Source organism: Impatiens glandulifera, chromosome 2, assembly GCF_907164915.1.
Source record: "Impatiens glandulifera chromosome 2, dImpGla2.1, whole genome shotgun sequence".
NCBI lineage: Eukaryota > Viridiplantae > Streptophyta > Magnoliopsida > Ericales > Balsaminaceae > Impatiens > Impatiens glandulifera.
This window is the reverse complement of record NC_061863.1, coordinates 1462304-1485546: the sequence shown is the minus strand read 5'-3', so window position 1 is coordinate 1485546 and position 23243 is coordinate 1462304. Positions and strand designations below refer to the sequence as shown.

Genomic DNA, 23243 nt, shown 5'->3' with positions numbered 1-23243 from the left:
TCAAAAAATAATTATTATAAAATCAATTAATATTTATTCATTTATTTAAATAAATAATAACTTATTATTAATTTTATAAATATAAATTCAACTTAATTCATGTAAAATCATAAGATAATAATAATTTATAAATTTATAGCATCTTCAATTTTGTTGCATTAGTCTCATCTACAATTATAAAATTTTAAGAATCAACTTAATATTACAATAATTTTAACATAAAAGTTTGTTTCAAGCATGTTCAAGTTCCCATTTCATTTTTAGCTATGGATAGCAACCTTTGACCTTAATTGGGAAAAAAAGCCCCCCAAAGGTTTGATTCAAACTAGTTTCACATCAAAGCATATAGAATCGCGATAACCAGCCATGAATATCTAACCATGTTGCACAAAAACTCTTCATTGTCCTCCTCGCTTTAATTGAGCCTGTTCTTCGAGATATCTGCATTACACAAGTCTTACCATAATTACTATCATACATAAAAAATAAATGGCGAACCAAATTGCCTTCTTTATGATTCCATTACTCACTTGCCAGTGTGAAATCCAGCCAAATACCATGCGTTAAGAACCGAACTAAGCTCTGTCTCAGACCCTGATTTTTTTCCCATTTCCTCACTTTTCGCTGTACACAATCGAGTTCAATAATCCATCCATCCATGTATTATCAGCAAATAGTATCTCTCCAATTCAAAAAATAACCAAGAAAACATTGCCAAAGTGAAAATTGAAGATAATTTTGTTTTGCATTCGATATGAAAATGGTTTTTGAATACTTATTTCACCATACCTTTGTTTTTAACAGAAGAACTGTCAAAAGCTTGTGACGACTTCAATAATGAAAGTGCTCTATTAACCGCATCCATTCCTATTTTTTGAATATCATCGACATTATCATAAGATGATGGTGGTGGCGTCTCCACAAGACATTGACCGGCAGATGGGTAACAAGAATATACATTATGGGAATCTTCACTTGTAGTATGATGATGAAGCTGGTTAGATATCTTTTGTTTTTGGTCCTCTATTTGTTGGTTCAGAAACTGTGTATAATAATCTAGGGAAGATCTTTCTCCAGTTTCTTCTATGGTGGGCAATGCACCACTGTAAAAATGATTAAAAAGGGTTCACACAATTAATTTTTAAAAAAAATCAGCATTCTTATTTTCAATAATTGTATTGCATCTAAAACAGAATCTATGTCTTATATGTGCTATTTAAGTACCTTAGTTAAAGAGTTTTGTCTAAAACAACAAATGTCTCAGTTTCCCACTAAGAACGCCCTAAATTGAAATGGAGTCTTGCTAGTTTCCTCGAAAAATAAACTCTAGTTTAAAAAGAAAACTTACCTAAGTACCTTAATATCCTTTTATTCTCCTTTTGGCTTTTAGAATCATATCAAATTACCTTAGCTAAACAACCAAACAGTCTAACATATTTAAGCAAACTTCAAATGGGGTTTTACCCATTTTCTTAAATATAAACAAAATAGCTTTTCCTCACATATTAGGAGGAACCCTACCTAATAAGCATGTGATTCAATATGATGGAGTTTCTCGTGTATTATGTTATGATGTCTACAAAATTCACAAAAAGATTGGAAGTCGTATTCTTCACCTCAATCCGATCTAAGCTTTTGAAACCAGAGTTAATTCTCTGGAGTAAGATAATACGATCCCCACGGTAATGATTTCACTTCAACTTAGGACGTTCTTAGGTGAAATCTAGCGTGAATCTTTTAGTCAATTAGTCAAAACTCTACCACGAGCTAATAAGTGTGTCAATAATTATCATCTATAAGATTTGAAGTCATATTCCGAGCTATCTAAACTTTTGAAACCAGAGTCTATTCTCTCGAGTAAGATAAAATGACCCCCAATTCAAACACACACGAGACTTTTAGTGACTTAGTCAAGACTCTTTGCACTTAAGCTAACCAGTGTATCTAGAATTATCATCTATAAGTTACTTAATATCTTTTGCTCCTTCTCTTCTTCTAGAGATGGTGGATTTCATAGCTTAATAATTCAGTTTTCTCTACTATTGAAATCTTACATATTATCCAGACATGGAAATTTCATTATGTGATTTACCTTTTAAGCAAGGCATTATCATCAACCAGATGTGGTTTATGTTCTTCAGTATCACTGTTAGGTTTTCCTGAAGAATCTTCTAAGTTAGAACGATTGCGTCTTCGTTGATTCATTTTCTGAATAAAACAAAAGATATTGAAGAATAAATGCTGGATCATCTCATAATTATGCGCAAATTCGATTAATTATTGTTTTATGAAGAGAAAAGAGGATTGAAGGAAATGGAAACAACCTTGTGCTTGATAAAAGCTCCATCGAAGGCGTTAATGAGAGCAGAGTCATCCCAGAGATCTCCTTTCATTCCTATTAGATCTCGCCGTTGATTTGATCAAGACAAACGGCGGCCGATAAGCGGCGGGCAAAGAGAAGCTTCTCCTTCTTCTTCCGGTAAAACCCTGTTTCGAGCTTCTCTCTGTAATCTATTTTATTTCCCTCCTTTATCATTTTATTTTAAATATATTTTTATTTTATACTAAAAAGGTTTTATAAAATTAAAAAATATAAATTGATATATTTATAGGAAATTCTATAAATATATTATTTCTTGTTTGTTGATTATTATAAAAGAAATATTTATCAAAAAAAATCACTTGTTTTTCATTAATTTCTCATTTAATTCAATTCATATCAAAATAAAATTTCTTTAGTAAGTTTTAAAGATAGTTATAATGGTAACAAAATAATAATTATGTTTGTTTTGTTCTACACTTTATATCAAATAAGTGTAAAAGATGATTCAAAAAATAAATTATATACCAGCTATGGATGTTATACAGTGATGTTTTCAAATTTATTTTAGTTAAAATTAATTTTTATATAGATAAAATAATAATTTTGTCGTCTATAACATAAACGGTGTCCCTTGAAAATCGCCAAACCCCAATATTTGCTCCGCCGATCCAAAGGAGATGGTAATTTCATTCCCGTTGGTTCCTATTTTCACTCTTATTGACAATGCTTCGATTAAATTTTCAGAGAAAAAATAGATTCAATAGAATCACAAGCAATATATATTGAAGCCACTACCATAGTTGTGATTTTTTTTCTCCTTTTCCGAGGTTTGGTCACATTTTGGCAAAAGTTTTATTCACATTTTGAATTCAAACAAGTCAATAGACTGTTCCATCTCTTTGATTATGACCATTTCCATTTGAAGGAACCAACCATTACAAATAAACAATTGACAACTCCTCACACTTCATTTCATTTCGATTGTTTCATACCCTTACAATATATCACAATTATAAATAAATAATAGAACCTGTCGATGAGCCGATCCTTGTTTGATTTGAGATATCGTTTTGGTCAAGCCACAAGTACTATCACAACGATGAGAAGCACAATCGCAAATATCACCAACAACAAACAACTCTGTATATCACCAAACATCGAATTATGAAATCAGACTCAGAACAAAATCCTAAATTTAAAAAATCCGTCAACTTTTTTTACCAGGGATGAGTTTGCTCTTTGAGTCTTGGCTGCCTTAGCGAGATGAGATTTACCCTGAGCTGTTGCAGCATGAGCACTCTCAACGTGTGAACCAACGTCATCTACAAGAAGACGGTTTCATTTTATTGATATTTGATGTTGGAAGAATTTGTGATTTAAATAACTACTTACCAATCATAACTCCTTGCTCATGGACTAACACAGCCAGATCTTTGAATATCTCATTGACCTCACCAATTTGTTGTTGGATTTCTTGTATCCCTTGTTCCCTTTCCTCGATTATAGCCTCATTGAAGGTTATTTCATTCTCCAACATCGTTACCTCCTGCCTGTCGTTACCAAGTCACATCAAAATTAGCAGTTTTTCGTTCCAAATCATCTATTATCAATGTCAAATGAGATTTATTAGCAGTGCCCTAAGTTGAAATAGAGGGTAATGACTATGGGATCGTACTAGCTTGCTAAAACTCTACTAAAATGAAATAAAAAAAATTAGCAGTGCCCCATTTGGGAACATTTGCAGGCTGAATAAGTGGATTATTTGAGGTTTATTTTGGATAAATGACTTAAATTCCTTTGTATTTCATATTTTAAATGTTAAAAAAAATAAAGACAAAATTGTATTGGTTGTTTCTCATCTGATTCGGATACAGAAACAACAATTGTATGAAAAAGTTGTTTATACTTCAAACACAGCAGCCTAAAGATGTAAATTTCACCTAATTCCAAACATGCTAAAATTCGGGAGAATTTATGATTATGACCTGAAACATAGACCAGTTAGAAAGTTGATGGAGATTGAGTATACCTTCTAGATTCCACAAGAAGAGAACGTTGCTCTGGAGTTTTATCATAATCTACATCGTTTCGGTTAGCTGTATAGCTGCTTATTTATACAATTAAGTTCGTTAGATGGACAGAAGAAAATAGAAATTCTGAAAGAACAAATATATTTGATTTAAGAGTTCATCCTTCTAAATGACTAGAGTCTACCTTGTGGGAAGAACAGATTCATGAACAAATGGAGTATATGTTGTCTCCTTTTCAGCTGCGAGACGCTGAGCCTTCTGGAATTCTTGCAGAACTGCTTGGAAATCTTTAGCAAGCTTAACATCAGTGATTTTTTTGGTGGCCTGTCAGTGAAAGGATGAAGATTGAGCCGTTTTGTTATCAGAAAATGATCCTAATCATAATCTGAAAAAATCTATGTTCGTTATGTTTGCCAAAATCACAATTATCTATAAATAATTTGAATCATGATCCCAAAAAATAGTCAAAAATACCAAATAAAGCCAAAAAAAATCATGACATAAATTCTGAGAATCAAACAGTTTTTTTCTTCTTCTTTCGAATGTCACTTCTTTCGTAGAGTTCTTATTGAGAATCGAACATGAGACATTTACCATTCAAATGTAACTCAAGTGCAGGATTGAAAACGGAAAGGAACACATGCTATTTGGAAAGTTGAAAGAGAAGGGACTCACACTAACTTCAACACGATGATCTGTTTCGCTAGCTTGTTTAAGTTTAGCCGAAGTATCTTTCACTAACTCTCCAATGTGTAGTCTTGTTTTGCGTCTGCAAGTAGAACATGACATTATTCCATCTCAAATCATTTCTTTTCGTCTAATTTAACAAGCATTTCAACAATAATAGTCTGACAACTGCTAGATTATGAAACAAAGATCATGAATAAATAGATGATCATCACAATCACCCACACTGAAAACACATTGGAAAATCAACACCATCCCAATAATCTCCAAACAAACTGCTAAACCTGTCATATCACAAACCTATATGATCGTTGGATCATAATATTTAGGTCAAAACATGTAGAAAAAAGACTCAAGCTCCATGTATCCTCTTCCTCAATTCTCAATCATCTATCATAACTAATCCCAAGAACACCAATCAAATTCATATCAGAATTTTCCCCCCCAAAAAAAATCATATCAGAAACTCACAACAAAAGAATAGGCAGCACCATGATCATTGCTGAAATTCATTCTAATTCCTAAATATTATGTCTCGACTTTCTGGAGGCTCGTCAATGCCCTAGGAATGCCCAAGGATACTCCCGAGCTTCGAGAGAAGTTGTATGTTCATCTAATTCCTCTTCCTCCATTCTCAATCATCTAACTATGTAAGCTTCAAATTCGTTATCATAACTAATTCATATCAGAAACTAACAACAAAGAATAGTAACCATGATCATTGATGAAATTCATTCTAATTCCTAAATCAACCAAAAACATCAAACCAGTTGAACATTATGAAACCTGAAAATCATGAACATACAACTTCTCTCGAAAAGCTCGGGAGTATGCTTGGGCTTTCCTAGGGCATTGACAAGCCTCCGGAAAGTCTAGACATAATATTTAGGTCAAAAATGTAGAAAAGAAACTCAAGCTCCATGTATCCTCTTCCTCAATTATCAATCATCTAACTATGTAAGCTTCAAATTCGTTATCATAACTAATTCATATCAGAAACTAACAACAAAAGAATATGCACCGCCATGATCAATGCTGAAATTCATTCTAATTCCTAAATCAGCCAAAAACGTCAAACCAGTTAAACATTATGAAACCTGTAAATCATGAACATACAACTTGTCTCGAAGGTCAGGAGTATCCTTGGGCGTTCCTATGGCATTAACGAGCCTCCTGAAAGTGGAGACAGACGTATTAATCTGGAAAATACCAGAAGCAACGGCTTGCGTTGGATCTTGATGATTAACGTGACCTCGTCTGGAATTAAGCGGTCGTCCCGCTTCAAGATCCTGAAAACTCATCTCTCCTTCTTCAACCCTAGGAACACGTTTTTCCCTGATAAAGAACAGAAAATGCTTTATTCAGGGAAAAACGAATTCACGCGAGAAAGAAAGATCAATGGCGATAGGATGAGGAATCGAATTGCAGACCAGAATTAAACTGTAATCGAACCGCAATTGTATTGATCGGTTCGATTAATGGAGGAGAGAAAGAGATGAATTCGGATTATCGGTTTCAAATAATCATTGATTGATATGATGATGAATGATTCAATAATGTGAAGCCAATAATTATATAATTTTGGTTTCTTTCGCCGCCGGCACGTTTTGATTAACGATGATTCGCCGCCGGCACGTTTTGGTTAGCCTATAGTTTTTGAATTATAAGTCAATATGTAATACTTTATTGTTTTAAAAAACAAATTAATTTTATTCTAATTGAAATTAAACTTTTTTAAATGATTAAATAAAGAGTGGATTTGTTTCAATTAATTTAAGAGAGATGGGAATAAATTAGATACTTTATTTTAGAGAAATGATTAGGTGAGGGAATTTGGTGAGGGAATTTGGTGAGGAAATGATGTGGCATAATCTTATTCGCTGAAAAAATCAAATAATTTCTCTCTTTTCTCTCTTTCCTCCCACTTTTACATTTTCCAACCAATTAAGGTAATGCCACATCATTCCCTCACCAAATTCCCTCACTAAATTCTCTCACTCTATCATTCCTCTTTATTTTAAGTGAAAAGTGTTTGAAAAAGAAGAAGTAATATTTTGATTATTCTAAAATGAAATTTGATCATTTATTTTTTTTTATTTGATCATTAAACTCAATTTATATTTTCATTAATTATGAAAACAAATACATGAGCTTTACAAGAAAAATAAAATATATTAACTTTAAAATTCTCTTTAATTATTTTGATAAATTAAATTATTTTTTAGTCTATACTAATTCAATTTCTTAGAGAGGAATTATTACTATTATTTTGTAATTTAAACTAGTATTAATATTTTAATTTTTTATTTTATTTTATTAAAAATATAAAATATTATTACTTTTTACTTCATCATTTTTTTAAAATATACAAAATATTTAAACATGTCATAATTTAATACAATAATAAAATATAAACACTTAATATCTTATTTTCTTATTTGATCATACTAATTACATTTTTTTATATAAAAATAAAATCATTTAGGTTAAATATAACATTTACTTAATAACATATATTATAACATTATATAATTATTTTAATTTTTATAATTTTTTCTATTATTTTAAGTTTTTTTTAATTTTAATTAATTTATTTTAATTTCATTATTAATATATAAAATTTAAATTAATTATATAAAAATAATTATATTATTTATTGTGATTATTATTTAATTAATTTTTTTTAATAAATAAACAAAAAATTTATTATTATTTTAATTATAAAAAAATAACTAATATAATTATAAAAAGAGAAATAATTGGGAGGGGGATTTGAGGGAAAAAATGGTGTGAGAATGATGTGGCGCAATTTGATTAGCAAAAAAATATTCTCTTTTTTCTCTCCTCATCTTTTATCCCTTTTTCAAAGTGACACAACATTTCTTTTCCCATTCCCTCCCTCAAATTGCCTTCCCTTATCACTCCTCTTATAAAAATATATATAACTATAATAATAATTATGAGAGAAAAAATATATATTATAATAATATGTATATAAATTATAAAAGATAAAGAACCATTTATCTTATTAACCATATTTCCTTCATTTTTTTTTAATATATTCACTTTCTATTCATTTTTTCAAAATACTCACAATTCTTTTTAAACCCATAATTAACTCATTAATTACACATTTTCTAATAATTTATCTTTTTAAATCCATAATTAACGTAACATTTTTAATTTTATTTTTAACCGTTTTAAGTGTATGGACGAGTCAACTCACAATTCGACTCAAATATCTATTTACTATCACATATATATTCAAATTAATCATAGCTCTCAAGAACAGACGATCCGAATACTTTGAAAATTAAGCATTATATATATATATATAGATAATTAAAAATCTTTCAATAAATATTAATATATTTTATCTATATAATTAAACTAATAATACTTAAATAATAAAAATAAAATAAAATAAACTTAAATATTATATATTAAAATAAAATATATACTATATAAATATTAATTTTATTTATATAACATTATTTATTCAAATTATTTAATTTAATATTTCTAATTTTAATTATATAAATTATAATTATAAAACTAAATATAATACATTTATAAAATTAAGTAAAGATAAAAATAAATTATTCAAAAAAGTATATTATATAAAATATATAAAGTTAAAATAAAGTTATAAGAATAAAATAAGATATATAAAGATAAAATAAAATTTTATTTTATATTTTATTTTAATTTATAATATTTATTTGAATTATTTAATTTAATATGTTTAATTTTAATTTTAATTTTTATATTTATAAAATTAAATAAAGATAAAATATGTTAATATATGTTAATATATTTTATTTTAATATTTATATAATATTTAAATTTTATTTTAATTATTTAATAAAGTATTATTAATTTTAATTATATATATATATATTATTTTATAAAATTAAGTAATTATTAAGTTTGTAGAAAGAAATATGTAATTAAAGATTTAATTAATGAGTTTAGTGAGTATTTTGTGAGTGAATAAAAAAATTAAGTATATTATGAAAAAATGAATAAAATTTTGATAGACATGAAAATGGTTCGGAAAAAAAGAATGAAAATTAGTTAGACAGGAAAATGATTGAAAGAATGATTGAAAGAATAAGATTAATTTCTCCTAATTTAGAAAGTAACGAAGAATTTATTTATATCTGTAATAAAATGAAATAAAGTTATAAGAATAAAATAAGATATATAAAGATAAAATAAAATTTTATTTTATATTATATTTTATTTTAATTTATAATATTTATTTGAATTATTTAATTTAATATGTTTAATTTTAATTTTAATTTTTATATTTATAAAATTAAATAAAGATAAAATATGTTAATATATTTTATTTTAATATTTATATAATATTTAAATTTTATTTTAATTATTTAATAAAGTATTATTAATTTTAATTATATATATATATATTATTTTATAAAATTAAGTAATTATTAAGTTTGTAGAAAGAAATATGTAATTAAAGATTTAATTAATGAGTTTAGTGAGTATTTTGTGAGTGAATAAAAAAATTAAGTATATTATGAAAAAATGAATAAAATTTTGATAGACATGAAAATGGTTCGGAAAAAAATAATGAAAATTAGTTAGACAGGAAAATGATTGAAAGAATGATTGAAAGAATAAGATTAATTTCTCCTAATTTAGAAAGTAACGAAGAATTTATTTATATCTGTAATAAAATGAAACCTCAATTTATTTTCTTTACAAAAATATACCCTTATATTTTTTATTATAAATTTTAAAAAATAAATAGTATATAAATAATATTAAGATAGGTTAGGTTTCTATTTATACTTTAATTTCTCCAATTTTTCAAAGTTGTTTTTTTAATTAAAGATCTCATATATATTTATCAAATTTTATTTCTAAAAGTAAACTGCAAAACTATTATTATTCATTTAGTTTCAAGCTAGTTTCAAATAGGGTAAATTAATGATTTTCCTTGTTAGTTTTTCTTTATCTTGCGTTTACCGGTTCTTGCTTTTTCTTTCTTTTACATTTAAGACAAGTTAAAAATAGAGAGTAATAATCTTCCTTCTTTCCTTCATCAAGATCGTGACAGAAATGGGTACACAAATTACTATTATCCACTTTCTGGGTTGTGAAGCCAGCGTCTGATTCATCCTCTTCGTCCGTAAAAATCCCATCTTTAATCTACGGTATTTTCCTCGCCCTACTTCTGTAATCACAGATCTGGCTCATGTTGTAAGTTAATTGTTCCAAGATTTATCTTTCTAGGGTCTTTTTATCGATATTGAATCCATTGTTTTGCTAGAAATGAGATTAGGGTTACTGGGTTAGTGTATGTGATTGAAAACAAAGATTAGGGTTCTACTTTTTCATCTTTTCTGTTATGGATTACAATCGAGAAGGAGGAAATACTGTTCAGATTCTCACTGGATCTCAGAATTGGGGGTCTGATTCAATTGATAGTGCGGTTTGGGCAACTGAAGATGAATATGGAGCTTGGAACAGAGAAGCTTCTGTTGAAGCTTCTTCAAACCCTAATTATGATACTAGGACACGTTCCCCTCCAAACAAGAGGAGGAATTCACAGCCTGGTGGTGATAATAGATCGAAGGCAATTGGAAAGATGTTTTTCAAAACTAAACTTTGTTGTAAGTTTAGGGCAGGGACCTGTCCTTACATAACAAACTGTAATTTTGCACATAGTGTTGAAGAGCTAAGGAGGCCGCCTCCGAGCTGGCAAGAGATAGTGGCGGCTCATGAGGAGGAGAAAGCTGCGTCGTCTGGGGAACCGAGGGAGGAGTTTCAGATTCCAATTGTGGGTTCTTCGTTGTCTGTTGAGTCGCATAGGTCACATAAAGGGAGACATTGTAAGAAGTTTTATACTGAAGATGGTTGCCCTTATGGAGATAGTTGTACTTTTCTTCACGATGAACAGTCTAGAGCTCGGGAGAGTGTGGCTATAAGTTTGGGCCCGGGGAGTGGAGGCACTGGTGGCGGCGGTGGTGGTGGTGGTAGTGGTGGTGGTGGTGGTGGATATGTGGTGGGTGGTGCAGCTGGATCGAACATCAAACCGACGAATTGGAAAACTAGGATTTGCAACAAATGGGAGATGACGGGTTATTGCCCGTTTGGTAACAAATGTCATTTTGCCCACGGATCTCAAGGTGAAATGTTTGAGTAAATGATGATTTTCGAGTGTTTGAATTCTTAATGTTTGTCTATTTTTTGTTATTAGAACTGCACCAGTATGCTGGAGGACCTATGGAGCCAGAAGGCGCGGCAGTTACACCTTCAGACATGAAACGAGGGACAACAACTTTGACAGATAATGTAATTGTTGGATCCGCGAGTTCAGTTTCTCAAACGGATGGATATCACATTGGAGTTCCTCCACAAAGGTTATCGATATCAATTGGGAGGACTACACCAAAACCGCATCAAAAGTGGAAGGGTCCAGATAAGATCAGCCGGATATATGGAGACTGGATTGAGGACATCGAATGAAACCTTAAATTAATGTTTAAGATTATGAAATCTCTTTGAACATTTTCATAAAAACCTGGATGCTAAGATGTTGTGTTTGTGTTTTAATCCACATGAGCATGAAATTGCATGTTTTTTTTTTTAAATTAAGTTCTTATGTTTGCTTGTACTTTTATTCCAAACTTCCTTTTATAAGGAATTTTTTTTTTATCTTTTTTCTTAGAGAATGAAAACAAGTTATATTTAAATGGAGTTGAAAATAAAGTAAATTTGACACAATCTCACAATTATAAAAATTTACCATAACAAAATTCTTTATTAATATTTTATTTATTCCAATTTAGTTTATTAATTTTTTTTTTAATTTGATATGAAATTTGAATTGACTACTTATTTGAAAAATTGACATAAACCAGACAATTATGCGTATTTAGTGTGTATTTAGTAAATTCAATATTATTCAATGGATTTCTAATTTTATATTTTATAGGTCTAGATATTATCTTTCTTCATTAATAAACTTTGCTATAGCGTTTTTAAAATCCCATCTTAGGTTCATTTTATTAAATTTTGAGTAAATCTTTTAATTCATACTTGTGAAAATGTTAAATTTTAATGATTTTTTTTTTTTTTTACTTTTTAACATATTATATATATAAATAGATTTGATAGATTTTGAACTATTATATATTTTGAAATAAATACTTTTTAGATTATAAAGAGTTGTAAATTTTGAAAACTAAAGATATTATATATAAAGTTTAAATATTTTTTTTTTTGTAAGAGTTAATTTATTTTGTATAAAATTCAATTATTATTATTATTATTATTTTAAAGTCAAATTCTATATCAATTATCATTTAATGATATTTTGTTAAAGAAATATTTGGATTGAAATTTGATTAATAAATGTACACAAAATACTAGAAAAGCTGCTTTAAAATTAGATTATTTAAAAATAATTTAATTTAATTTGAGTTTGGAAAAGTGAATTATTTATGTAAAATAATTTAAAAGATTAGAAATATATAATTATACAGTTTGGGATGTAATAGTGAATTGTGTTTTTAATTAGTTTTATAAAATAAATGATATTTTTATATTTAATTAATTATTATTATTTTTAATAAAAAAATAATTTTAATACAATTCAAATAATAGGAAGTTGGGCAGCTCAGGATAGGTTAAGAACGAGAAGATCAAAATAAATAATTGACTAAAATATTAAATTGTATAAACAATTTACTAGTGAATTGATATAATATTATTATAAGAGACGAACTGATTTGAGTTTGTGAACGACAAAGGTTAAACTAGAAAAGCAGAACAAACAAATTAAAACGGTATCGAAAGAAACTTTACTAAAAATTTTGAGTGGCATTAAAATTATATTTAACTGAGAGTTAATAAGCAATCTTACAAAATAGTGATAAATTTATATAAATCATGGAAGAAGAGATTCTCCATATCAAAGATCAAATTGAGTAATTTTTTATTATTTAAATAAAAAATAACTTTAAATCCGATAATTTCATCTACTTGGTTGTTAACAAGTAAACGTACACGAACTCGAGAAATCGAGAAATGATCACAAACATAATCGAATGATATGAGCAACAAAAAAACTACCAACGATTGAGAGTATTATTTCAACTATAAAATATCAATATGAAAAAATTGACCAAACTAAATGGAATACTGGACCAAACAAAACACAACATCAACTAAAATTTAAGTGATTGAAAATAAAACGAGACAACCTTCTATACAAAATATATATATATATATATATATATATATATAATCCTATTTTTTTTTTTTGAATTAAATGATATAAATAATGAAAGAATGTACATAATATATAAATGTGATTTATTTATTTTTGTTTTGATTAAACGCTAATTTGTTTCTATATATAACGGCTATAATAAGCTTAACCTTCATTTCCATGGCGACTTAAAACTAAACCCGCATTCACCGCCGAGAGGAGAAACCCTAGTTTAGGGTTTGTGGAGAAGGAGGCGATATAAGATGCTTTCGTGGATCCAGATCAATCCTCCGCTGTTTTGCTAGCGTCCTCAATCTCACCATGTAAACAACGATCGACACTGCAATGGTAAACCGTTTCTTCTTCTTCTTCTCGATTCTTTATTATTGACGTATGATTCAAATTGAAGCAAGTTACCCCTCGTTTCAATTCCATCTCTTCTTCGTGTTCTTACGGAGACAGATATGTTGGAGCAATATACACTCGTACCATTATATTTATGATTATTGCATTTTGAACTATTGGATCTAATGATGAATCGGAGAAGCTTTCCTGTTGAATTTACATCTTCGTATGTATTCATTACGATCTTCTTTTACTTGTTTTTTGCCTTCTTTTGTTCAGCCACATAAGAAAACTGAAGTTTTATATTGTTATCTATGTCTGTGTTACAGGTTAGGGTTTGACAAATTATTGAATTTTGTGATTTTATGATTTAGGGCAGCGAAAACAGTGTTTTTGAAGAAGAAGAGATCTGAAGAAGAAGGAAGGATCTGTCAATTTATTAACAGCCAAGAAGAAGAAAAGGTACATAACAACCTTTAAGATTTTCCATAATATTGATAAAGAGATTTGTGATTGTTATACCCAAACATTACAGTTTTACAGATACATAACTACTTTCATAACTACCCATTACACAAACTACCCACTACACAAACATTTACTAACTTCTAACTTGTATAACTGTCTAAACTTATCATGAACACAACACACACAACAAACATAACTGTCATACAATTATACTGAAATTACTAGCTACATGTAACATTTGTTTGTCACAACCCTAGTTACTGACTCTCGGCCTGGCTAACTTGAGTGCAGGCCAGGACCGAGAGGAGGTGCCCAGAAAAGAGCCAAGTGCGGAGCTTGGGCACCAGCCCAGAGATACCAAGGCACGCGTGTGGGGGCCTTGACATAGGTGCGGAAAAGTGTACAGGAAGGAGCAGGCGACCGAGAGAAGGTAGCCTGACTGAAGCAGGGACCGAGAGAAGGTAGCCTGGCAGACGCATCCGACCGAGGGGAAAGAACAGACCGAGGACCGAAGCGCTTCAGCATGAGCCAGATCATTGTGCATGGGTCAGGCCTCAACTAGGGATTGGGCCTTGGACCGGTTTTGGACCGACAATGTCCCGATCCACTGGGCGACCGAAGAAAGGCGCAGCGCTAAGTCAAAGATGGAAGAAGTCTTGGGCAAGACCGAGTATTTCGGGAAGGCCCGGTCAAAGTCCCTATATTTTTGGAAGACTAAGTCTTAGATGAATTATTCAGCATAGACTTAGGCAAAGTTTGTTGTACACGTTTTCTACTACTATTTATATCTCTATAGGAGGCGACCCTAAGGGATTGAATCAAGAGATCAATCAAGTTATTCAAAACTAGAGAGAGACTCTTGAGCCTAGGGATTGTGGCTACCCGTGGGTTCCTTGTATTTTCATTGGTTGTGTGTGAATCAATAACAAAATCCAAGGTTGACTTCGGCCGTAATATTGTGTTGCCTCTTTATTGCTGTTTTCTATCTTCTTTATATTCAGGCCCAATTCCAAGAAGAACCGAATATAAAGAAGATAGAAAACAGCAATAAAGAGGCAACACAATATTACGACCGAAGCCAACCTTGGATCTTATTATTGATTCACACACAACCAATGAAAATACAAGAAACCCACGGGTAGGCACAATCCCTAGGCTCAAGAGTCTCTCTCTAGTTCTTGAATAACTTGATTGATCTCTTGATTCAATCTCTTAGGGTCGCCTCCTCTAGAGATATAAATAGGAGTAGAAAACGTGTACAACAAACTTTGCTTAAGTCTATGCTGAATAATTCATCTAAGACTTAGTCTTCCAAAAATATAGGGACTTTGACCGGGCCTTCCCGAAATACTCGGTCTTGGCCAAGACTTATTCCATCTTTGACTTAGCGCTGCGCCTTTCTTCGGTCGCCCAGTGGATCGGGACATTGTCGGTCCAAAACCGGCCCAAGGCCCAATCCCTGGTCGAGGCCTGACCCATGCACAATGATCTGGCTCATGCTGAAGCGCTTCGGTCCTCGGTCTGTTCTTTCCCCTCGGTCGGATGCGTCTGCCAGGCTACCTTCTCTCGGTCCCTGCTTCAGGCAGGCTACCTTCTCTCGGTCGCCTGCTCCTTCCTGTACACTTTTCCGCACCTATGCCAAGGCCCCCACACGCTTGCCTTGGTATCTCTGGTCTGGTGCCCGAGCTCCGCACTTGGCTCTTTTATGGGCACCTCCTCTCGGTCCTGGCCTGCACTCAAGTTAGCTAGGCCGAGAGTCAGCAACTAGGGTTGTGACAAACCACCCTTACCCACCGGACTCAACGTCCGCGTTGAGGGGTTCTCCACCAGACCCTTACTCGTTAAGTACGCCTGCACCTTATCCGCAAACTGCCACTCCTGGCTCTCTCCGTGCCATTGGACTAAGAAGTCCGTGCGCCTGTTCTTGACACTGTGACCGGCTGTCCTGTGATCCAGAATCTGGGCCACTTTCTTTTGTTCAGCCACATAAGAAAACTGAACTTTTATATTGTTATCTATGTCTGTAATTGGTGCTTTGTATAGAATTGAATCATATATCTTCTTTATCTTATCTTTTAAGAATCTAATTGAGTTCCTCATATTGTCTTGATGAAGTGGTATATCCTAAGAAGTGATAATCTTTCCCATTATTGCTTTAGTTATGTTGAAATTCTAGTCCATTTATTCAGGAACCCAAATTGTTATACTGATCAGAAGTCATGTAAATAAATTCTTCAGTCCAAAATAAGGGTTACAATCACTGTCTCATTCTGTTCCACGTAATCGTAATCGTTTTGATAATGTGCTTAAGATTAAACGCAGTCTATTCCCTCCCGATTCCCACATACCTTTATTCTCTTTCATTTTCTTTAATTCTCTCTTTATTTTTCCTAAAGATGGCAAAGAATCACCTGCGAGTTTGAGAAAGATAAGTTTGAGATTTGAAGAAGAAGATCGATGGCTGAGTTCTCTGCGAGCTTGAGAAACATGTTAGATTGAGAAAGAAAGGAAGATGAAAGAGAGAAACAGATAAAATCTTTAAATCTGTTAAGCACATCATCAAAAAACGAGTTTGTAACAGGTGATTTGAACCTAGGATTAAGGCATCTGCTGTAAATAGTCTTATGATTAAGACATATTGCTGTAATTGGTGGCTTTTTGGCATGAGTTTCTATCATTTAGTATGAACTGTTAATGGCTAACTATACTTGATTCAGAGCAATCTTTTTTTGTTTGTTATGATTACACTAGTTTGATACTATACTTGATACATAAATTAAAATTTATCTATTTGTTGATAGTTCCATATTCTCTTCTTTGTATTAGTAATAAAAGATAATTTCTATCTTTAGCATATTGCATTACTTTTGTAACTAGACAATTAAAATTTCAGGGTTTATCAAGTAAGTTATTGTGCAATCTCAGTTGAATTGCATCTTCTTACTTTCTAATGATTGTATTTTATTATGGTTGTTGAATGTTTCAGGTATGGAAATGGAGAAGATTTATTCCCCAAGATTTATTTTTGGTAAACTTAACTATTCTTGTAGGAAGAAGAAGAGAAAAGAAGAAGATTGATTCATGCCATAAGTATCATCTAGGTAAACTCTGTTTTCTCTCTTTTGTATCATTCCCTTAACCAACAAAATAAAATAAAATTGGAACAAGCTCTTAATAATCAATATCAAAATGCTCATACACATTTTGTTTGATCTGATAGATAATAAGTGAGCTTTATGATTAGATATTTAATAAAATTATACACATCTTGATTAATGTTTATTTTTTTATTTGTTACCATTTATTGTAATATTTATGCTAATTCTGTTTTATATATGGGTGAATTTTTTTTTTAGTATTTTTATTACGTTAATAAAACGAGTGGTTTGATTATGAGAAATAATTTTTATTTGTTTATTTATTTTAAAGATAGAAGTAATAATAAACAAAAATTAATAGTATATAATTGTTGTTTCCTTTATTTAATATAAATAATAGTATTTTCATTCTCTCTTGTTTATGCTCAAAGATATTTTTAAATGTGGTTTGTTTGTAAACAAAGTCATTTTTTAAGGTGGTAATGTAAAATTTTAAAAATATTTATACTACTTTTGTATCAATTAAAAGCCATTAGACTTATTTACAACTTTCATCAAAACTTACGGGTCCATTTTCTCGGTCGCTTTAGGCAACTTAAAAAAACAAGTATACATATATTTTGGACTAGGATTTTGACCCCTAAAATGAAGTCAAAAGTAAATAAAACAGTTTTAAGGTTGATTAATTCAAATCTATTTTATTCAAAAATGGCATAATCATGTTGAAAAGAAAACGATGACATTGATATTGGACTTCTATAAAGTTGTTTATCAAAAAAAAAATAAAAATAATTAATATTTCATTCTAAAATCAAATCACTCTTTACCTCGTTTTAATTGAGATATTAACCAATTTTTTTCAAATTTCAAAATTTTGTTAAAGTTATATCTTTTTGTCTTATCGGATTCAAAGTAAAAAATTAAAATATCTTAAATTGACTAATAAACTTTAGAGAACATGTAATAAACTCTCAAATTTGATATTAAATTATTTACATAAATATTTTATTTATTTATAAATATCATAATAATAAAATAAGTTTAAGACATTTCAAATCATTAAAACAAATTTGATTTTGTAAAATTTTAAAAATAAGAAGTTTTAAATGACAGGGGTCGAAAAAAAAAAGTCTAAACTATGATTGACTAATAAAATTAATAAAATATGATTGATTTTAATTATTATTATTATTTTTTTTAACAAATAAGTCAAAATGTTTGAGTCTATTTGTTTTGTTTGGGTCAATTTTATTATAACAATGAGGTTAATTCCTACATTTCATAATAATATAAGGGCTTAATTAATCATTATTTTTTTATCCATGTGCAAATAAATAGCTATTCCTTAACGAGAGAAGTAAATCTCAACTCTATCTATCTCTTCTTCCTTCCTTCCAGCGTTTTCAATTTGGCGATGGCGGTTTACACAGAAGAAGAAGAAGTTTGGAAATGTCCAAAACACCCATCGAAACGCCGACGAAGTGGGATTTGTCCAATTTGTCTTCGCGACCGTTTAATCGCTCTCTGTCCCGATTGTCGTAACGCGCGTCCTTGTTCTTGCTGTTTAATCACTTCATCTTCTTCCTCTGCTTCCTCTTCTTTCTCTCTCTTTTCCTCTTCCGGTCGCGGAGGTTCTGCTAGATCCTCCAATGTTGCCGCCGGAGAACCCTCTTTTATCCGATCTAGATCCCTCGCAATCCCTTTTCTCAGGACAAAAGTCCCAGATTCCTGCGACGGAACGCCGGCGAGGAGTAAATCTTCGTTTTGGTGGGGGTTTATGAAGCAGAAACGGAGAAAAGAAGAGGAACGGAGTAAGATTGATGAGGGTTTTGATGATTCGATTCCGGCGATTATGAGAAGATCGCAATCGGTTAGCGTTTTGGCGTCTAGAAATTCAGACGGCGGCGGCGGTGGCGATGGGAAATCATCGTTATCGTGGATGAGGAAAGGAAAGGGTTGGCATTTTCCAAGTCCGATGAATGTTTTCCGGCAATCGGCGTTGAATAGAGGTTGTTGACGAAAAAAAAAGGGGATTTTTTTGATTAGTAGTTAATTTACGATATTGAAAAGTCTACTAGTAAAGTTGACCATTATTAAAGATAGGGTCTTGTTTGGATTTTCATCTATGGGTCTAAGTTTTCTATTTTCTAACCACAATATATTATAATATATTATATCTTTTGGTTCAAAGTTTGTTAATGTATTGTTTTTACCTTTTAAGTGGTGTTGGTGGGTTCATAATAATGTAGAGAAAAAGAAGTGAAATAATGATAAATTTTTACTAACTCTTTTGTGAAAGCAAACAAGTCTTAGTTAATAGAGGTAGTTTGATTTCAGGTTATTAGAAAAAATAATCTAACAAATTTGAACTTTGCGCTAGCGTTCAAAGAGTATGAAATACGGAACTTGTTTCTTTTCAACTATTTACGAATAGAAATTTGAATTGATTTTTATCTTTCGCACACTCGGTCACATTCATATTTCAAAGGATGCTTCAAATATTACGCACAAAATAGCAATGAAGGATGATGTTTTGTGCGGCCTTTGTTTGCACAAAGATAATGATTCCTTTTCGAGTTCTGACTATCCAAAAAAATGCGATCTTAGATGTGACGTCTTAGAAGAATTATTATTATAGTCAAGGATATAGTGTTGCAACATATAAATATAAAGAATGTGAATATAAGAATGTTATTAGATTTTATTTTCATGATTTATAATAATTTGTTGTTATAGAGTAAGATATTTGATTGACTTTGCAAAACACAAAATTATATATAAAAAAAAAAGTAGATAAATAAGTAGAATGTTAAAGAACATCTTACTAGAAGTGTTTATAAAACATAGTTTGTATATATGTAAGTGTATTATATGAAAATTAAAATAAAAGTAAGCTTTAGAATAATAGTCAATAATTTATTATTTTTTTTTCATTCTCTTATAAATTAAATTATCAACTAAAATATTAAAATATATTTAAAAAATATTTTTATTCAAATAATTTATTTATTGTATAAGCTTAATTTGAACCAAATCCAAAATAATTGTATATTTTAAATGATCATTAGAATGATTGGACTAAAACAATAATGAATGTTGATTGGGATTATATTTGGCCAAACAAGTCCCTAGAGCTTGTTTGATTCCTTTTTTTTTTAATTTTTAAATATCTTAATGTAAAAAACAATTTATTTAGGTAAATGATCAACATATCATTTTTTCTATAGAATACACTAGATTTATCAATTAATATACACAAGAAGGTTATTAAATATATATCCTAGTTAAAAAAGTTATTAAAAATATTTTAAAAGTTTATAAAAAGTGGTCTATTTGATGAAATAAAAAGTATAATTGATGAATGAAGCAATTAGCAAGACCAAGTTATAACTATTGAATCTAACAAGAAAGAAAGAAAAAGAAAAGTGGATCTAATGAAATTATGTGTGTGGGGGCTCATGATTGGAACAATACTTATCCATATCTGGCTGTTGTTTTATGATGTACTTTGATTTTGATTGATTTATCATACCCGTTAATTTTTGTGATAAGAAACAAGGTCCCCACTAAAACCTTGCTCAAGGTATATATATGAATGCATTTTGCATTATTAGGGTTTTCTCTTTTCTATTTGGTCTTATATTGATATGATATTAAAAGTGACTGTGACTCTTCATCTCTCACAAATATATTATATAATCAAATTATTTGAAAAACAATTGAATTATATAATCTTTTTAAAATTCATTACGATAGATTAAGTGTAAAAAATGGTTTATAAGAGATAAAATGCCACAATTATATCTCTTTTGAAATAACAACAAATAACCCACAAACGAATGAGATTGTTATTTAATAAAACAAAATTATACATATAAAGTGTTAGACTATGCACATAACTATAGTACCCAAATTTGAACAATGTAGATAAACAAAAACAACTATGTGAAAAAGGTAAGCTATTTTCTCCTAATAGATGGATATTGTAGCTAATTTTGATAAATTTGTAATGGTCTATATTTATTCAAGTTATTTTAAAAAAAAAGAATATAAATAGATCGGGCTAGTTTGATTCAATTTATCAACTGTTTATTTGTTCAAACTTATTTGTTAAACGCTAAGATACATTTCACAATTTCAGCTTATTCGAATATGATTAATTGCTTCAACTTATCATTCTTATTTATTTAAAATTATTCAACTAATTATTTGTTAAACACTCGGATACATTTGATTTTATATGTACATGGTAACTTATTCATTAAATTTATTGTCACAATTTATTACGTAATCGCAACTTATTCGCATTTCATAAACCGAATCAAAGTAACATAAGCATACTAAATTTTTAGGCTCTCAATTGAGAAAAGATAAATGATTGGTGAGGAAGAGGGGTAGGGAAAAGGGTAATTTAACTCATTTTTTGGAAATATTGGACCACTTTACCAAGACAATATGGACCACTTGGCCAAGACAATAAACACATGGAGTGTTGGACTTGTTTCAAGGATCATATCTAGTACTGCACCTTAGACCTTGTTTGATCTTGAGTATCTTTTTAAATTTTATTGAATTTTTTAAAAAATATTTTCATTTATTTTAATTATCAAGTTACTTAATTCATCAATTAAAATATAAAATACTCTTACTTACCTTTATTAAATTTAATTTTTAAATATAAAAAAATATTTTAATAATTTATCTTAATTTTTTTCTATCAACAAAATTTTGTAGCTAAAACCCCAAAAGTACTAAAAACTCCAAAATCAAACAAGTTCTAATGTCTTCTCTTTCTTTCTTTCTTTAAATTATTGTCTCATAAAAAAGTTATTAGATATTTAAAAAAGGAAGCAGTATACAAATATCTAACTAGCAATAAAAAAAATATTATGAGGCTCATTTTGCATTGATGGTATATTGATGATTAAGATATAATTGGTATTTAATTTTTATTTTGTTTTACTTTCTTAAACAAAATTAAAATAAATCTTTTATTAATTTTAAAATTTAACACTAATTTTGTATCTTTAATTACCCATGTCATTTTATTAACTTTTATATTTTGTTTAAAAAGAAAATTAATATTTTTAACTGTTTCCCTTTCAAGTCCTTATAACTTTAAATATTGTTTAGTAATTTTTTTTTTATGGATTCCTAGTTTTTTAAATAATAATTAACTGTTTTATTTTATTTAATTATTATCATAAAATATTGTTGTTATTATTATTTTAAAATATTAATATTATTATTTTATAGAAAAAAATTCTGTTTTAATATTGAAAAAAAAAACTGAAATTTAAAAGTTTAATTTACAAAAACTAAAATAAAATTAAGACAAAAGAAGTTTAAAATAAGTCACGTGAAAAAAAAGAAAAAAGCAATATTATATCAAAACAAAATTTATTAAAAAAGCTAGGAGAGTTAGTGTGCCGCACGCTGATAAAAGTATAAATAAAATAATTTTTAATTTTAATATTATAATAATATGCGTTAAATGTTTACAATTATTAAGAAAAAATAATATATTAAAATAAAAAATAAAACACTTTTATTTTATATTTTATCCACTTCGGTAAAACAACTTATCTTCTCACATATCTTAACACATATTTTTTTTCAATGAACCTCTTATTTCGTGACATTACACTTTTACTTTGGTTTATCAAATATTTGATTCATATTTTTTAATATTTAACATCGTGATCTCACACTTTAGTCGATCAAATATTTGATTTATATTTTTTAACCACTTTTAATTATTATCAGCCTATTATCCCTCGACAAACCACATTCCAATCACACTTGTTTAAAAGATTGTACTTATTTTTGTTAAGTTGCAAGTTCGATAACCGTTTTAAGTTTATGGGCGGGTTAACCCACAATCCGACTCAAATATCTATTTACTCTCACATATATATCCAAATTAACCACAACTCTCGACCCGACAATCCGGACACTTTGAAAATTAAGCATCATTATATATATATATATATTAGTTAGTTAAAAAGTTAAACTTATATAGTTAAGAATGTCCCGCGTTCATC

General features: G+C 29.3%; 4 protein-coding genes across 5 annotated transcripts; 2 read left to right on the top strand and 2 right to left on the bottom strand.

The window, feature by feature from the left end:
* Window positions 1-220: 220 nt before the first annotated feature.
* Window positions 221-2501, bottom strand: LOC124927719. Its single transcript, XM_047468175.1, has 4 exons — window positions 2093-2501; window positions 790-1103; window positions 531-624; window positions 221-441 (listed from the first exon to the last, which is right to left on the bottom strand). The coding sequence occupies exons 1-4, from the start codon at window positions 2248-2250 to the stop codon at window positions 399-401; spliced, it is 609 nt and encodes a 202-aa protein (XP_047324131.1). The 5' UTR covers window positions 2251-2501; the 3' UTR covers window positions 221-398.
* Window positions 2502-3194: 693 nt separating this feature from the next.
* LOC124926201 (syntaxin-22-like) lies at window positions 3195-6570 on the bottom strand. Of its 2 annotated transcripts, XM_047466386.1 has the most exons (8): window positions 6471-6557; window positions 6157-6375; window positions 5029-5122; window positions 4538-4677; window positions 4353-4427; window positions 3716-3873; window positions 3545-3645; window positions 3195-3463 (listed from the first exon to the last, which is right to left on the bottom strand). In XM_047466386.1, the coding sequence occupies exons 2-8, from the start codon at window positions 6339-6341 to the stop codon at window positions 3398-3400; spliced, it is 819 nt and encodes a 272-aa protein (XP_047322342.1). In that variant the 5' UTR covers window positions 6342-6375; window positions 6471-6557; the 3' UTR covers window positions 3195-3397. The 2 variants fall into 2 exon arrangements, with proteins under 2 accessions (XP_047322342.1, XP_047322341.1); XM_047466385.1 differs by having other exon boundaries at window positions 6157-6570.
* Window positions 6571-10099: 3529 nt separating this feature from the next.
* On the top strand, window positions 10100-11658 carry LOC124925647 (zinc finger CCCH domain-containing protein 12-like). The gene is made up of 2 exons (XM_047465709.1): window positions 10100-11201; window positions 11273-11658. Exons 1-2 carry the CDS (start codon window positions 10421-10423, stop codon window positions 11539-11541), a joined length of 1050 nt encoding a protein of 349 aa, XP_047321665.1. The 5' UTR covers window positions 10100-10420; the 3' UTR covers window positions 11542-11658.
* Window positions 11659-18578: 6920 nt separating this feature from the next.
* LOC124927837 lies at window positions 18579-19458 on the top strand. The gene has a single exon (XM_047468320.1). The coding sequence runs from the start codon at window positions 18614-18616 to the stop codon at window positions 19214-19216; it is 603 nt and encodes a 200-aa protein (XP_047324276.1). The 5' UTR covers window positions 18579-18613; the 3' UTR covers window positions 19217-19458.
* The last annotated feature ends 3785 nt before the right edge of the window (window positions 19459-23243 follow it).

What these genes read in the sequence shown, in the direction of transcription:
- LOC124927837 (XM_047468320.1), top strand. Translation starts at nt 18,614, where the DNA reads ATGGCGGTTTACACAGAAGAAGAAGAAGTTTGGAAATGTCCAAAACAC.
- LOC124927719 (XM_047468175.1), bottom strand. Translation starts at nt 2,250, where the DNA reads ATGATCCAGCATTTATTCTTCAATATCTTTTGTTTTATTCAGAAAATG. An exon ending in GATAATGCCTTGCTTAAAAG is followed by an intron (nt 1,104 to 2,092) that starts GTAAATCACATA and finishes TCATTTTTACAG; the next exon opens with TGGTGCATTGCCCACCATAG. An exon ending in GCTGGATTTCACACTGGCAA is followed by an intron (nt 442 to 530) that starts GTGAGTAATGGA and finishes TGTGTAATGCAG; the next exon opens with ATATCTCGAAGAACAGGCTC.
- LOC124926201 (XM_047466385.1), bottom strand. Translation starts at nt 6,341, where the DNA reads ATGAGTTTTCAGGATCTTGAAGCGGGACGACCGCTTAATTCCAGACGA. An exon ending in CTTCTTGTGGAATCTAGAAG is followed by an intron (nt 3,874 to 4,352) that starts GTATACTCAATC and finishes TGGTAACGACAG; the next exon opens with GCAGGAGGTAACGATGTTGG. An exon ending in TGAGCAAGGAGTTATGATTG is followed by an intron (nt 3,646 to 3,715) that starts GTAAGTAGTTAT and finishes GTCTTCTTGTAG; the next exon opens with ATGACGTTGGTTCACACGTT.
- LOC124925647 (XM_047465709.1), top strand. Translation starts at nt 10,421, where the DNA reads ATGGATTACAATCGAGAAGGAGGAAATACTGTTCAGATTCTCACTGGA. An exon ending in TTTTGCCCACGGATCTCAAG is followed by an intron (nt 11,202 to 11,272) that starts GTGAAATGTTTG and finishes TTTTGTTATTAG; the next exon opens with AACTGCACCAGTATGCTGGA.